The sequence below is a fragment of the Physcomitrium patens genome, chromosome 12, assembly GCF_059467195.1.
Source record: "Physcomitrium patens ecotype Gransden chromosome 12, ASM5946719v1, whole genome shotgun sequence".
Lineage (NCBI taxonomy): Eukaryota > Viridiplantae > Streptophyta > Bryopsida > Funariales > Funariaceae > Physcomitrium > Physcomitrium patens.
In genome coordinates, this window is record NC_143421.1 from 15714386 (window position 1) to 15729652 (window position 15267).

Consider the following 15267-nt stretch of genomic DNA (forward strand, 5'->3'; position numbering starts at 1 on the left):
GAGAATGGTATAATAGTGCAATTTTCACCAAGATTGCTTGTGATTTTACTCAATTGTATTGCACTATAACTTTGGTAACGAGGTTTGGTGGCTTGTTTTTAAATTTGGGTACTTTTTATTTTTTATTTTTTTAAGTGCGATTATTTAGTGGCATGGGAGAATAATAAAAATGTTTTCTTAGCTAGATGACTTGTGAATAAAGGATGTCCAATTTTAGATTGCTTGAAAATTTTTGCTCGTTAATTTTTAATAAATGTATATTTACTAGGACTCTGTATAATCTTAACAAGTAGATTGCATTTATGTACACTTTCTTTTTTTCCATTTTAAAATTAATAATTTTGATCAATCACAAACATGTTTTTATGAACTTTGAGGTGTAACATGAATTCTAGTTAAGTTCACTATTACTTTGTTCAAGATTTTGAATTTTGAAGTTACTTGTGACAATTTCTAAAAAAAAGTCTTTATTGCACTTGAATCAAACTCATTTCAATTTGTTGCTGCATGTCTCTCCCTAAGAGATGTACACAACACAAAATAGAGTAAAGATGATTTTAAAGTTCTGTTCAATCTTTTTATTTTTTTTAATAATCTTGTTGTCAAACACAAATTTTTTAGATCAATGCATCATTCACTTATAATCAATTACAGAATTATTTCAACATTTTTCAAAAACAATGCATAATTTTTTTATTTTAAATGTGTGCACAAGGTCATACATACTTGCCTTCACAGCAATTACATTGCACCAAGTTTGTACATGCTACACCTGCCTAATAGTACCACCATTTTAATGTCATATTTTTTGAACATTTAAAGTATATCAGTTATTTAAAAAAGTGACCTCCACATAAAAATATGTAAATCCAAGTACTTAAAACAAATAAATAAATTTAAGAGCTTTTAGTTTTATCCCACAAATCCTTAGAATTGTTGGTTTCTTTGAAGTTCTTTTACTTGTGATAGTACACGCAAAAAGCTCACTCCAATGAAATTTCCATTATCCAATTCAGAAATTTTTAATTACATACAAAAAGTGACTAATGTTTCACCTTAATAAATGCAAAGAAATCTATACTATATCGAATATTACATTAACTTCGATTATTTTAACACTTTCTTTTTAGTAACAATGCAATATGTCTGCACAATACTCCTATACCATATTTGTGTATTTGAAACAATTATATTTAAATAAACAACATATCACTTCTGTGTTCAAGCATGTATTTTGTGACTGTTTTTTTTTCTTTAGCTTTTTAAGTGTAGGCTTATAATCAAGTATAATGCTGTGCAACACTTTCTATCCAGATTTGGTGACTACCCCCATTTCTTATGACTAAAGTGCTACAGATTTTATCCCTCTATTTATAAAATAACCGTCCGCAGAACTAAATAGACAAGATTTGATATCTTTATTGTGAGTATTTAATAAATAAAACAAAAATACTGCTAATTTGACTGGCTACAACAATAGCTAGAGGATGGACTTTTTTATAATTGTGTTGATAAAGGGCAATTGTACATGTGTTCAATTTTTTGGTGAACAAATTTACATGGTAGCCATGTATCACAAGGCATGCAATCCACATCTGATGTCAACATGATAGAGGTGAGGCATTGAGGTGGGCAAGTTCTTCACATATGTGCAAAATTTGGCAACAAGTACAATTTATTATTTATTACCCAATAAATTCACCAATATACATTTATTTTAAACATTAACAGTCCTTATCTCTGTAGTAGAAGCCATAGAGCAATAGGTTTGTAACCAAGATTTGAACAGCCATTTTTTTGTTATCAACCTGCCATTCTTTGGTGCTTTAACCAAACCAATCCATGTATATTTTTAAAGTCCTTTTACTATAACATATACACACACATATACATGTCACTTTTATGTATATATATATATATATATATATATATATGTGATACTTATATATAAATTTAACATATAATTTATTTATTAATTATTAAAATTAAATAAATAATATATTAAATTAATATAAAAGTTATAAAATATGTAAATTATTTATTAATTTAAATATTTTTATGTGATTTATTATAAATATAAATATAGATATTCTTGTTAAAGGAGGAAATACCTTATCAAAACTCTATCAGAAATTCAGCCGCCATGGTTTGGATGAAACTTGTGGAGTGACGCAAGGCAACACGATGTCGAATTGGCGGATGAAAATCGTTACACAACATTCATTCGTCAACCCGAAGCTTCATGAGCGTGAAGTGACCGTCTTAGCCGGTCGTAGCCGGTGGGATCCGGTCGTCGCCTTCTTCATGTTCCACGCTGGTCTTCCGTGATCGATGCAGAATTTGCGTCGAGCTGGCTGTGCCGCTCATTCTGGGCACAGACGACGAACGTTCATTCTTCCAGTGTTAGATTCATCAACATGGTGCTGCACCTCCAGGAAAGCCACCAAGACCCCACACAACTGTGTCCATTCTCTGCTTCCGCAGTTTGAAGCGGAGCTCGGTTTAGGGCTCGAATTTTGTCATCGCTTGCAGCTCTGGATCTGTTTCAACACCGAAGTCGTCGGCTTCTCTAGGCTCCAGGATCCCTGTCACAAATTGGGTCGCTGCTGATTTGTTCCATCTGGGAGGACCGAGGGATTCGCGGAGATTTGTTATTGTTGTAGCTCAGTTCTGCATCGATGGGGTTTGTGGCGTGGTGGTATGCGTGGACCCATGCTTTGCTGTACATGTCCCCATACGTATACTCTGCCATTGGAATTGCGATCTCAATCGGAGTGTCCGTGCTCGGAGCTTCATGGTACCTGCTCTTTCAGCTGTGGTTGTCTATTTGGGTTTTGATTGCTTGTGTTAAACGCAAGCAGAGTCCGAATTTCTCGATGTCGGATTCGTAGTGTGGTTATTTTAGGTTAATGTTTGAAGTTGAGGAGCGAGACCTTTGAGGTGGATGAACGAGGTCAGAATTGCGATGGTGGTGGGGTTTGAGTGCAAGTTGAAGTGGTATTATGTGATTGCTAGCCTATGTTTTCACCAGTTGCTCGAATCTTGCACGTAAGTGAGGTTTAGCTTGTAATCGGAATTTTCTGTGTTTGGGAATGCTGGACAGGGGAATTTATATCACCGGGAGCAGTCTCATAGGTGCAGCAATCAAGGCTCCTCGGATCACGTCAAAGAATTTGATCAGGTAAATTGAGGGATTTGGAGTATTAGGGTATTCATTTATTTGTTTGTTTGGTCCTATTGTGTTGGTGGTTTTGGGTACTGAATTAGACAGTGTTATGTCCACCACTGACCGGAGTTGTAAGAAAGTCTGCAGCGTCATTTTCTGCGAGGCGGTGGCTATCTATGGAGTGATCGTAGCCATCATACTGCAGACCAAGTTAGAGGCCACAAAACAACCCTTTCACCCTGATTCTATGCGTGCTGGCTACTCATTGTTCGCTTCAGGAATCATCGTTGGATTTGCAAATCTACTTTGCGGGTTAGTCATTGCCCTTAAACGTATGAAATCTGTAAATTATATGTTTCGCGTTTAATTGCCAGTTTTATGTATCGAAAGTATAGAATTCATTTCTAAACGCTTGTTTTTGGTATATATTTGTAATGCTCGTGTCTGAGAATGCATTCAAGTTCGGAATGCTCATTTTGATTTGAAGATTAATTAATGGTATGTCTTATCTTGCGGCATGGTAATCCAATCCGTCATTGATCCTGAAGCTGTTCATTGGTTGTCCCGTTTCCGAGTGCAGGCTTTGCGTGGGTATCATAGGCAGCAGCTGTGCACTTTCAGATGCTCAGAACTCTACATTGTTCGTCAAGATTCTGGTTATCGAGATCTTTGGCAGTGCTCTAGGTTTATTTGGAGTTATTGTAGGCATCATCATGTCGTCTCAAGCTACATGGCCTACAGCTGTATTAGCGTGAAACTTTTTTGCGGTTAATTGATTGTTATTTTGTTGCCTCATCTGCAAAGAACGGAAATGGCACGCCAAGCTTCAAGTGGGTATATATTTTTATTAATTTTTCACTGAGGACAGTCTTCCCATGGACCATTAGTTGGATTCTGGTGCTGCTTCTTTTTATTGATAACAACTTAGTAGGGTCCAAATAGCGTGAGAGTAATTGCTCATCTCATGAATTTTTACGTTCTTTTCTTCCTTGCCCATATGTGTTTTAGATCGATGTTGAAAAATTAAGTAGATTTAATGTTCTAATCAGATGCTTAATTATTGCACTGCCATATTTGGGACAAATGTGCCTGCACTTGTACGGGAAGTATCTTGGCGCCGAGAAGTATGGAAGAGAATTTCTTGATTAATTTTTGTGTCAGTCTTTGAGCATTTTCACATGTAAATTTGAGGAGTTGCAAATGTATTGTGATCCGGTTTCCATTTCTACAATCTGATCATGTAAATTCCTTTTGGGATGTTCATTGATGTGGCGAATACCTTCGCGTGGAGTATTGAAGATTTTTTGACGAGGTGCAGGTAACTTCGAAAACCTGTGTTCTGTGGTAACTACGTATGAGTGTATTTTCTGCATTTGCTTAACTGTTGCGTCCATGTGTGTGGAGCTAATAGGAAAGCGTTCTTCCAACAACACGGACGTTGTAAGTCTTATTCAGGGTTTGCCACTGATGAAGTTGCAGGGTAAAATTTGAAGATGTGAGGTCCTCTGTCCATTTTCCGATTGAAGTATTTTCTTGAAGAGTTTAGCAAGAATCTATGGGAAGCAGTAGTGTCCGAGGAACATGCGAGGCATGCCGTAGATCGGCTCCTTAGCTTGATTTCCTGATTTCAATCAAATTCCTCACTGAAAAGGAGTGTACTTAAAGTAGAACGTGAAAAATAATAAATCATGAAGATAAACAGTCCCATAAGAATATCTGATTTTAATTAATATTTCATGTAGATGTCAATCACTGCTTCATCAGGCATTGACGTTGCAGTACAAAGTTGTAACCTCACCAACCAAGTGGTTGAAAATTACCGTTGAGCTCAATTACATGGTTCTTGCAGTGATTAGATGTTCTTAAAACTTCACTATGTTGCATTTCAATGTTGCTTTCAAATGTGCAATAAACACAATATTGTTTTCTTTGAACAATCGATAGTCTTGTGGTTTGGTCTTTATTGATTCAACTATGATTTGTTTGATTTTTGTTTCTCTTTGTTTGTATGATCAATTTAAATCAAATTAATTTTGATCTTATGATTTGTTTGGTTTTTGTTTCTCTTTGTTTGTATGATCAATTTAAATCAAGTTAACTTTGATCTTAAGATTTGTTTGATTTTTGGTTTTCTTTGTTTGTATGATCAATTTAAATCAAGTTAATTTTAATCTTATGATTTGTTTAATTTTTGTTTCTCTTTGTTTGTACGATCAATTTAAATCAAATTAATTTTGATCTTAAGCTTTAAATGATAATTGAGGTTGTTTAGATTAATACTGAATTCTTAAATTATTAGAGTTTAATTTTACTATTTGTAGAACAAAACTCAATACCATGCTTATTGCATTTCATTACAAAGTCAATTGTTAAATTTGAAGTTTAGATGGATTTAATATCAATTTTTTGATTTTGCATTACTATCCATGAAAGAAATGGTATTTAAGTGATGTATCATTCTACTTGATATTAGGAGGTTTTAGAATAAAAAGAGGCATTAGAGAAAATTTCATAGAGAATTGAAAATCTAATAGAAGAGAGTCAATACACAAATCATTAAAGGATGTAATTTGTTAGTGGGATAAAATAAAGATGGTTTATAATTTTTAAAGAATATTTATTTAAGGCTTAAAAGTGAATTATAAATAAAAAGGCTCTACTTAAAATTGTTGTTGTTGTTGTTGTTGTTGTTGTTATTTGTTTATTCTTTTATTTTATTTTTTTGTTTTTTTTTATTTGAGCTCTTTTATTTATTATAAAATAAAAATTAGATAAGAAAAAACAAGTAATAGTTGTAATTTTAGTCAAAAGTGAAGCATTCTATTGTAGGAGATAAGTTCCTATATAGTTTTATATATTGTTGTTTGAAATATTTCTATAAGCTACCATATTCTTATCTTATTTTTATTTTTTGAATCAACCATTGTTGAATTCCATGAAGTCTTGCTCAAGAATGCACTAGGCACCTGGTTGTGGAAGGTAGAATGGAAATTGCAACAACAAAATCCTAACTCTAATAGAATAATAAATAAATTCTAATTAAACCTTAATAATGCTAAGCAAGCTTTAATCAAATTCAAAAGAAATCTTAAAGAAATTATAAAAGAAACAATAAAAAATCTTAAAGGAATTCAAAAAAAAATCCACATTAAATCTTAAAAGAATCCCTAAGAAATTCTAAAGAAATATTAGAATAATCACAAATATATCTTAAATAAATCTCAATCAAGTCCTAATTTAATCCTAGTTGAAATTCTAATGGACTTCAATCAAATCCTAGGCCAAATCCTAAACCCTAAGCAAACTCTAAATCCTAAGCCTTAAGCAAACTTTAAACCTTAAATCCTAAGCAAATCCTAATTCCAATTCTAAATCCTAACTAAAATCTAATCAAACCCAAAACCCTAATTGAATCCTAATCCTAAATCAAACCCTAACCAAAATCTAACCAATTCAACATAATCCTAACACAATTTAGAACCTTAATATCTATCGATTAAAATGTTGATCTTGCTTAGAATTTTATACACTTCTGAATAATTAAGTTAGCAACAACCATACAAAATTTGAAGATAATTGCACTTACCAAATGGAAGGAAATTCCTAAAATCTGCTTGGATATTGGTCGGCCTCCTACTCAAATCTGAATATTGAGCTTCCAACGCCAATATTTCTTTTTTTAAATTATTAAATTATTTTCAAATTTTCTATATGTATAGCAAATCAAGTCTATTACCTTTATATACAAATTTCACTCCAATCCAAGTAGTACATTGCTGAAAATCTTAGAAACCCTAATTGCCTTTCAAAGTCCAATTTCTAAGACCTCAACCTATTTGAAATTCAATAACCTTCTATTCAACCATTCAATCAAGCTCAAACTTATAGCATACACTTTGGACAACTATTCACATAAGTTCTCAAAATTTGAACTATTGATCTACTACCAAACTCACTAAATTCTCCAAAACGTAATATCCTTTCTACTTCACAAATTCTAGAATCACCTAAAACAATTGTGATTTTGCAAAGCTCTTACAAAGTCATTATACACTCAAATCACTCAAAATCAATGTTTAAAGAAACCCTATCTAGTTTTCTCTCAAATCTTATTCTTCAATCTCCAAAAGAACTCCAAAATTTTCATAGGTGCCTAGTTTTGTGCATCAAGGTTTGATTTTGATCTGAGTTGATAACTGGTCCTTACAAGATATCAAATTTTATAATTTTGAGTTAATTTTTGCTAAAATCAGCTCTTAACTTCTTCCTATATATGCTCATATCTTTTATTTTTCTAATCTACCTTGTTTTGCCTTATTTATGGCCTTACAAAATAATTAGAAGTCTACTTTGCAAAAGATAATATTTACATCTTTAGTTTTACTTTCTTTTGGATTATTGTCTATTTTCTAAGATAATTTGTTACAATATTTGAAGTAAGAACTTCTATAATATAATAATTTCTTCACCTTTTCCACTTATTAGTCATGTTATATCATGACACTATTCAAAAAGAGTTTTGTAAAAATATTTATAATATCACTTTGTGTCACGGACATACATATAATTACCTATATGAATAGATAAAAGTATGTAAAAGTAGGTTAATTGTGTAATATCTTCTAGAGAAGCTTCTTAGAAGCTTCATAGACGCTGCTTTGACTTTATAGGAGTCTATAGTTGACTTTTAGGTTAGAAACTTGGTCAACAAGTTAGCCATGTGCCACGCATGTTGGAAGCTTAAAGAACAAGCTAACTACGTGGTCTATCCATAGAAAACTTGCCTTGCAAGCAAAGGCATGTGGCCTAGAAAGTCAACATATATTGGAGGTCTTATAGAACATCGCCACGTGGCTTCTAGTTAGATAGTATATATAGAGGCAAGAGTGAAGCCCTCTTCACTCTTGTCAACTCCTTTCTTGCTTCTAGTCTAGTTTCAAGGGTCTCTAGTTTTCTTGTATTTTGGCAATAGCCATTCCAGTTTCTTTCTTAATATACATATTTCTATTTTGTCCTATTTCTTTTTGAGAAAAATCTCACTTACTCTTTAGCTTTCATCGAGTTCTTGTCCTTGACAGATTGACAAGAGTACACTTACAATATCAGAGCTTTGTCTTTTCTTGATTAAGAGTGGATTACCCCTTTTTCTTGATAAGACATAAGCGCATTAGAAGTTGCGGATTACCCTCTTTTAAACTGATATTGTTCTTAGTATTTTCTTTGTTATCAATTCCTCTCTTCTATTTGTTTTGAGCGTTGTTAGACATCTTCTCTTTTCTAAGTGCTACTATGGCAGAGCTTGTTGAAATGAAGAGTGCAATGGCAGAGATGCAAGAACAATTGAGGGAGTTAATGCTTGCGATGCATCAACTCAATTTACCACCACAAGGAGCAACAAGAATGGTAGGAAGTGAAGATATAGAGATGATTGGGGCTGCTTCAACATCTGCACCAAACCATGTCCCTTCTCCCAGAATGGAACACCCTTCGAGTGTTAGAGAACCGAGAGTTGCCTTGCCTGAGAAGTTTCATGGTACCAGATCCAAGTTTCGAGGATTCATCAATCATGTCCAACTAGTGATTGAACTTCAACCCCAGAGCTATCCAACTCCAGGGTCACAAGTAAGATTCATTGGTACACTTCTTTCAGGTTCAGCATTGTCATGGTTTTCATCTTTTCTTGAACGACGAGATCCAATATTGGATAATCTGGAGGCTTTTTTGGCGGAGTTTCGATCCATGTTTGGAGAACATGATGCAATTCGTGTTGCAACCAACAAGATCCGTATTTTGCAACAAGGCAATCGATCAGTAACATTATATGCTTCGCAATTTCGACAACTTGCAACTGATATCAAGTGGGATGATGCCGCATTTGTGAGTCAATTTCTCTACGGATTACAATATGAGGTAAAGAAATTGATGCTTAATTTACCTGATCCTCAAACATTGAGTCAAGCAATTGACTTTGCTGTGAAGTGCGACAATCGACTTTTTGAATTTCGATCCCAGAGTCGCACAAGTGGGCCTCAACGTTACTACAATTCAATGGCAACACCGACGTCTCCTCAACACATACCTTTGGAAGTAGAGGATATGCAAATTGATGCGGTACGTTTCAAACCTCTTACTGAGCAAGAAAAGTCTCGTCGTCGACAAGAAGGATTGTGCTTATATTGTGGAGAACCTAAGCACACTGCTCAACATTGTCCAAAGAAGCGACGTAACTACAAAATGAGGAGTACGGCTGTCAAAGAAGACAGTATGTCGGAAAACGAGTACGTCCAGCTACAATAGGGACCGTGCGGCTGGAATCTTGTACAACTTCTAATAAAGGTCCTATCCTCTCCTCAAAACCATCTCCTTGTTTTATAATAGATGTGCGTTTAGGACCTAATAATTACAAAGCCTCTGCCTTGGTAGATTCAGGAGCCTCATCTTGTTTTTTAGATGAAGAATTTGCTAGATGTCATAGAATATCATTAATACAAAAAACTAAACCTGTACACGTAGAAGTCATAGATGGTCGTCCGTTGTCTTCTGGAGATGTAACTCACGAAACACTTCCTGTAGATGTAGTAATAAATGGTCATAGTAGTTGCGTAATTTTTAATATAATTAGATCTCCCTCTAATCCAGTAATTTTAGGCTTATCATGGTTAGAAAAGTATAATCCTCGAATAGATTGGATTTCTCGTAAACTTGATTTTCCTCAGAGCATTAGTAACAGTTCTATTAACCAAGTAAAAAACCATGAGTCTAGTATAGTAAAACTCACACCTATAGGTGCAAAAGCATTTATACACGCACCAAAAGAAGGATCAACTTTTGCTATTTATGCTGCACCTATTTCTGAAAGCGTAAAGACTTCAAGTGGCATTCCAAGTCAATATCAGGATTATCAAGACGTTTTTGAGAAAAAGAATGCAGATATTCTTCCTGAGCATCGCCCATACGATTGTTCAATCGATCTCAAGGAAGGAACTCAGCCACCATTTGGACCAATTTACAGTTTATCGCAAGATGAGTTGGCTGAACTCAAGACATATATTGACGAGAATTTAGCGAAGAATTTCATACGCCATTCAAAATCTCCAGCAGGAGCTCCAATTTTATTCGTAAAGAAAAAAGATGGATCTTTACGAATGTGTGTTGACTATCGAGGACTCAACAAGATCACAATCAAGAACAGGTATCCATTACCTTTGATATCAGGACTCCTTGACCAGTTAAATCAAGCTAAGATCTATACAAAAATAGATCTAAGAGGAGCATATAATCTAGTACGGATCAAAGAAGGAGATGAATGGAAGACTGCGTTTCGAACCAGGTACGGGCATTTTGAATATAATGTCATGCCTTTTGGACTCACGAATGCACCAGCTGCTTTTCAACATCTCATGAATGATGTATTTCGTGAATTCTTAGACAATTTTGTCGTCAGCTACCTAGACGATATCTTGATTTATTCTAAGAATGTTGAAGAACATGAAATACATGTTCGTCAAGTATTACAAAAACTCAGAGATGCAGGATTGTACGCCAAGATGGAAAAGTGTGTATTTCACACTACTCAAGTTGACTTTTTAGGATACATCATTTCAAATGATGGTCTTATGATGGATTCTAAGAAAGTCCAAACAATCATGGATTGGAAGATTCCAAAGACTGTAAGAGATGTCCAATGTTTCTTGGGATTTGCCAATTACTATCGGATCTTCATCAAAGACTTCTCACGAGTTGCAGCTCCACTTACACGCTTGACTAGTAAAGATAAATTCCAATGGAATCAAGAAGCGGAAGCAGCATTTGAAGCCTTGAAGACATCGTTTGTCTCTGCACCAGTCTTATATCGTGTAGACTTTTCCAAGGCATTTTTTATGGAAACAGACGCATCGGATTTTGCCTTGGGTGTAGTTTTATCACAAATGGGAATAGATGACAAACTTCATCCGATAGCTTTTCATTCAAGAAAATTCTCAGCAGCCGAGATCAATTATGAAATCCACGATAAAGAACTTCTTGCAATCGTGGATTCCTTTCAAGAATGGCGTCATTATCTAGAAGGTGCTTCTAGTCCAGTCACTGTGTATACAGATCACAAGAACCTCGAGTATTTCATGTCAGCACGCGTGTTGAATCGTCGTCAAGCTCGTTAGAGTATGTCTTTGTCAAGATTCGACTTCATTATCACTTATCGGCCAGGAAAACAACAAAGTTTGTCCGATGCCCTGTCTAGACGTTCTTATTTTGCACCAAAAGAAGGAGATGCAGCTTTTGAGCAACAAAGAACGGTCCTCTTGAAACCGGAGCAATTTCATCTCCGAGCAGTGAAATCAACATTGACTGTTGATTCAACTTTTCTCAAGCAAATCCAGTCCAGTATGTCCTCAGACCCTCTTGTTCATGATATCGAGAATAATTCTTTCAAGTCTCATGATTCTTCTAAGTTCGAGTTCAAGAATAATCTATTATATTTTGAAGGACGCCTATATGTTCCAGAAGGAAAAGCACGTTTGCGTGTTCTTCAAGCACGTCATGACTTTCCAGCAGCAGGTCACTTTGGATATAATAAGACTCTGGAACTCATATCAAGAGATTTTTGGTGGCCACAAATGTGGAAGTCAGTCAAAGACTTTGTACAATCATGTGATATTTGTTCAAGATCAAAAATTCCTCGACATCGACCTTACGGACTTCTTCAGCCATTACCTATACCAGAACAACCATGGTCTTCTGTTTCTATGGATTTCATCACAGATCTTCCAAACTCAAGATCTTATGATTCTATATTTGTGATAGTAGATCGTTTCACCAAGATGGCACATTTTATGCCATGTACAAAATCTATCACAGGTGAAGAAACAGCTAAGCTTTTCATTGATAATATCTATCGCTATCATGGATTACCTAAAGATATCATATCGGATAGGGGAACTCAATTTGTGTCGAGATTCTGGAGGACTCTTTTTAAGATTTTAAAAGTGGACATAAAGCTATCTTCAGCTTTCCATCCTCAAACTGATGGACAAACAGAGCGCGTAAACCAAGTCTTGGAACAGTATTTAAGGTGTACCATCAACTACCAACAAGATGATTGGACAAACCTTCTGCCATTGGCAGAGTTTGCTTATAATAATACGGTACATTCCTCCACGCAACAAACACCTTTCTTTGCCAATTATGGCTATCATCCACGACTTGATACTTTTGATTTTTCAAAAGTTGATAATCCTGCAGCAGAAGATATGGCAAATCGGTTGTCAGAGTTACATGCAATAATGAAGGCGCAGTTGAAGAAAGCTCAAGAACGACAAAAGATAAATGTAGATGTATATCGTAAAGAGCAACCACAACTCAACGTGGGTGATAAGGTATGGCTACTTCGTCGCAATATCAAGACCACTCGACCTTGTGACAAATTGGACTATCGTAGGCTTGGCCCCTTTTCTGTTTCTGAACAAATCAACCCAGTTGCATATCGGTTACATCTACCGGAGTCAATGAAGATCCATCCTGTATTCCACGTGTCTCTTCTTGAACCATATAAGACAGTGGATATACAAGAAAGAAGACAAATGCCACCGCCTCCTATAGAAGTAGATAATAATGAAGAATTTGAGGTGGAAGAGATATTAGACTCAAGGCGGCGCCGAAATAAGCTGGAATATCTTGTTCATTGGTGCGGATATGATATTAGTGAGCGCACATGGGAGCCATCCAGGAATCTAGCAAATGCATCAGCTAAAGTCAAAGTTTTTCATCAATGACATCCATCAAAACCAAGATGAAAACCTCTCTTATAAAAGAGACAAGATTGAGGCAAGATAACATTCAATTTCCTATCCTTGTTTGTAACTTCTTTGCATTTTGTGACGCTAATTAGATGGAGAGCCAACAACCAGCGGATTCAATTCAAGAACCTTCGTTTGCTGACTTACCGGATGAGACATTGCGATTGTCACAACCTTCAAGACGACGCAACCGAAATGAAGACCCTTAAGAACGACATGTTCTTCCTCGAATAGATGATGAGATACAACGCGTTTGGTATCACGACCTTGGAAGAGATTCTTGATGTTTGGTGATATTATTGGAGATAGGAACGACTCCTGATGGTGTTTCAAATGTATTATTTGAAGGAAGTTATGAAGGCCTCAACAGTGATCAAATAACAGGGTGGTCTTCTCGCCCTGGAATGGGACACTATCGATGGCTAAGAGGACCCATCAACTATCTTCGAAGAGAACAAAGATCAGAGTATGTAGCAAATACAATTCGCCGCATATTAGATTTTTTCAATATATAATCACCGCTCCTCGTGGAACTCGTCCCTAGAAGGGGGGGTAATGTCACGGACATACATATAATTACCTATATGAATAGATAAAAGTATGTAAAAGTAGGTTAATTGTGTAATATCTTCTAGAGAAGCTTCTTAGAAGCTTCATAGACGCTGCTTTGACTTTATAGGAGTCTATAGTTGACTTTTAGGTTAGAAACTTGGTCAACAAGTTAGCCATGTGCCACGCATGTTGGAAGCTTAAAGAACAAGCTAACTACGTGGTCTATCCATAGAAAACTTGCCTTGCAAGCAAAGGCATGTGGCCTAGAAAGTCAACATATATTGGAGGTCTTATAGAACATCGCCACGTGGCTTCTAGTTAGATAGTATATATAGAGGCAAGAGTGAAGCCCTCTTCACTCTTGTCAACTCCTTTCTTGCTTCTAGTCTAGTTTCAAGGGTCTCTAGTTTTCTTGTATTTTGGCAATAGCCATTCCAGTTTCTTTCTTAATATACATATTTCTATTTTGTCCTATTTCTTTTTGAGAAAAGTCTCACTTACTCTTTAGCTTTCATCGAGTTCTTGTCCTTGACACTTTGTACTAAATACACAATACAATGTAATAAGCTATGGATACTTATAAACTTGTATTACAAAGTTTTTGATTCTAAATCAGTTAGTTATATTATTTTAGGTATATTTGCTTAATAATTTGGTGAAAATATATGGTTATTCCATTAAAATAATATAACCAATTGAATTTAAGACAAACTAGATTATTTTAGGCTTAATTTGTTTATTATCTAAAAATAAATCAATCTAATTGCATATCAATTGCAATCACCATAGTTGATGAACATGCTTTGTATATCTTATGTGTCTCTTAATGAGTCTTATATTAATATTAATATATTAGAAAAAAATTAGTTACTACCACCTCTTATTGAAATAGATAACAATTAAGAATTTAAAATGGAAAAAATCTTGGATTCTAGGATGTGCCAATTTAAATTAGAATATTTTTTCTATTGGAATAAATTTAATATTAATGAATTAATATAGGAGCCATATAAAAATCATGCTCTATAACTCCTTCATACAAATTCTAAATGCAAAAATTCTTTCATAAAAGATATAGATCTTAAAATCATCCTTGTAGATGCACCTCTTGATCTCCAAAATCTATCATAAAACTCTTTATATACTCAAAAGAGCAACAATATGACTTAAAAAGATACTTTAACTTTAACTAGAAATAACTTCATCATCTTAACTCCAAATCCTCTAAACTTTGTACACAAATTGTAGTTCAAATCCTAAACCTTATAATTCTTGCTTTTGATTTTTGAATTTTCCTTCTAAAATTGCGAAAACCTTTGTTATGGTTGCAAAAAACCTACTGAATGCCTATTAGACATGTGCTTTGACCAATAGAGATGAAGATCTTCATCTTTTGCCTTCATCCATCCATGCCTTTTTTTCATCACTCCAAATAAGTTTTTTAGAGGTTTGGATCTTTATCTTTTAGTCCCAATCTTTTTCTTAAATTATATATTAAATATCTAAATCTTATATAATTTAAACACTATAATCAATATAGGTAAATTTTAAAATATATTTTTTTTTATATCAACTCTCTTTAAATTAATCTACTAACTACTCTAATGCACATCAACACTTATAAATACATTATATATTTTAGTTAATTTTTACATATTGTAAATAATTATAATATGACAATATATTTTGTATTTTAATCTTGATTTAAGATTGACTTGGTTATTTGTAATTGATAATTGACATTATTGTTTCTAT

General features: G+C 34.4%; 1 protein-coding gene across 1 annotated transcript; it reads left to right on the forward strand.

Annotated features, from left to right (window-relative positions):
• Window positions 1-2477: 2477 nt before the first annotated feature.
• Window positions 2478-4028, forward strand: LOC112289174 (V-type proton ATPase subunit c''2). The gene is made up of 4 exons (XM_024534160.3): window positions 2478-2797; window positions 3104-3181; window positions 3314-3478; window positions 3747-4028. The coding sequence occupies exons 1-4, from the start codon at window positions 2679-2681 to the stop codon at window positions 3919-3921; spliced, it is 537 nt and encodes a 178-aa protein (XP_024389928.1). The 5' UTR covers window positions 2478-2678; the 3' UTR covers window positions 3922-4028.
• The last annotated feature ends 11239 nt before the right edge of the window (window positions 4029-15267 follow it).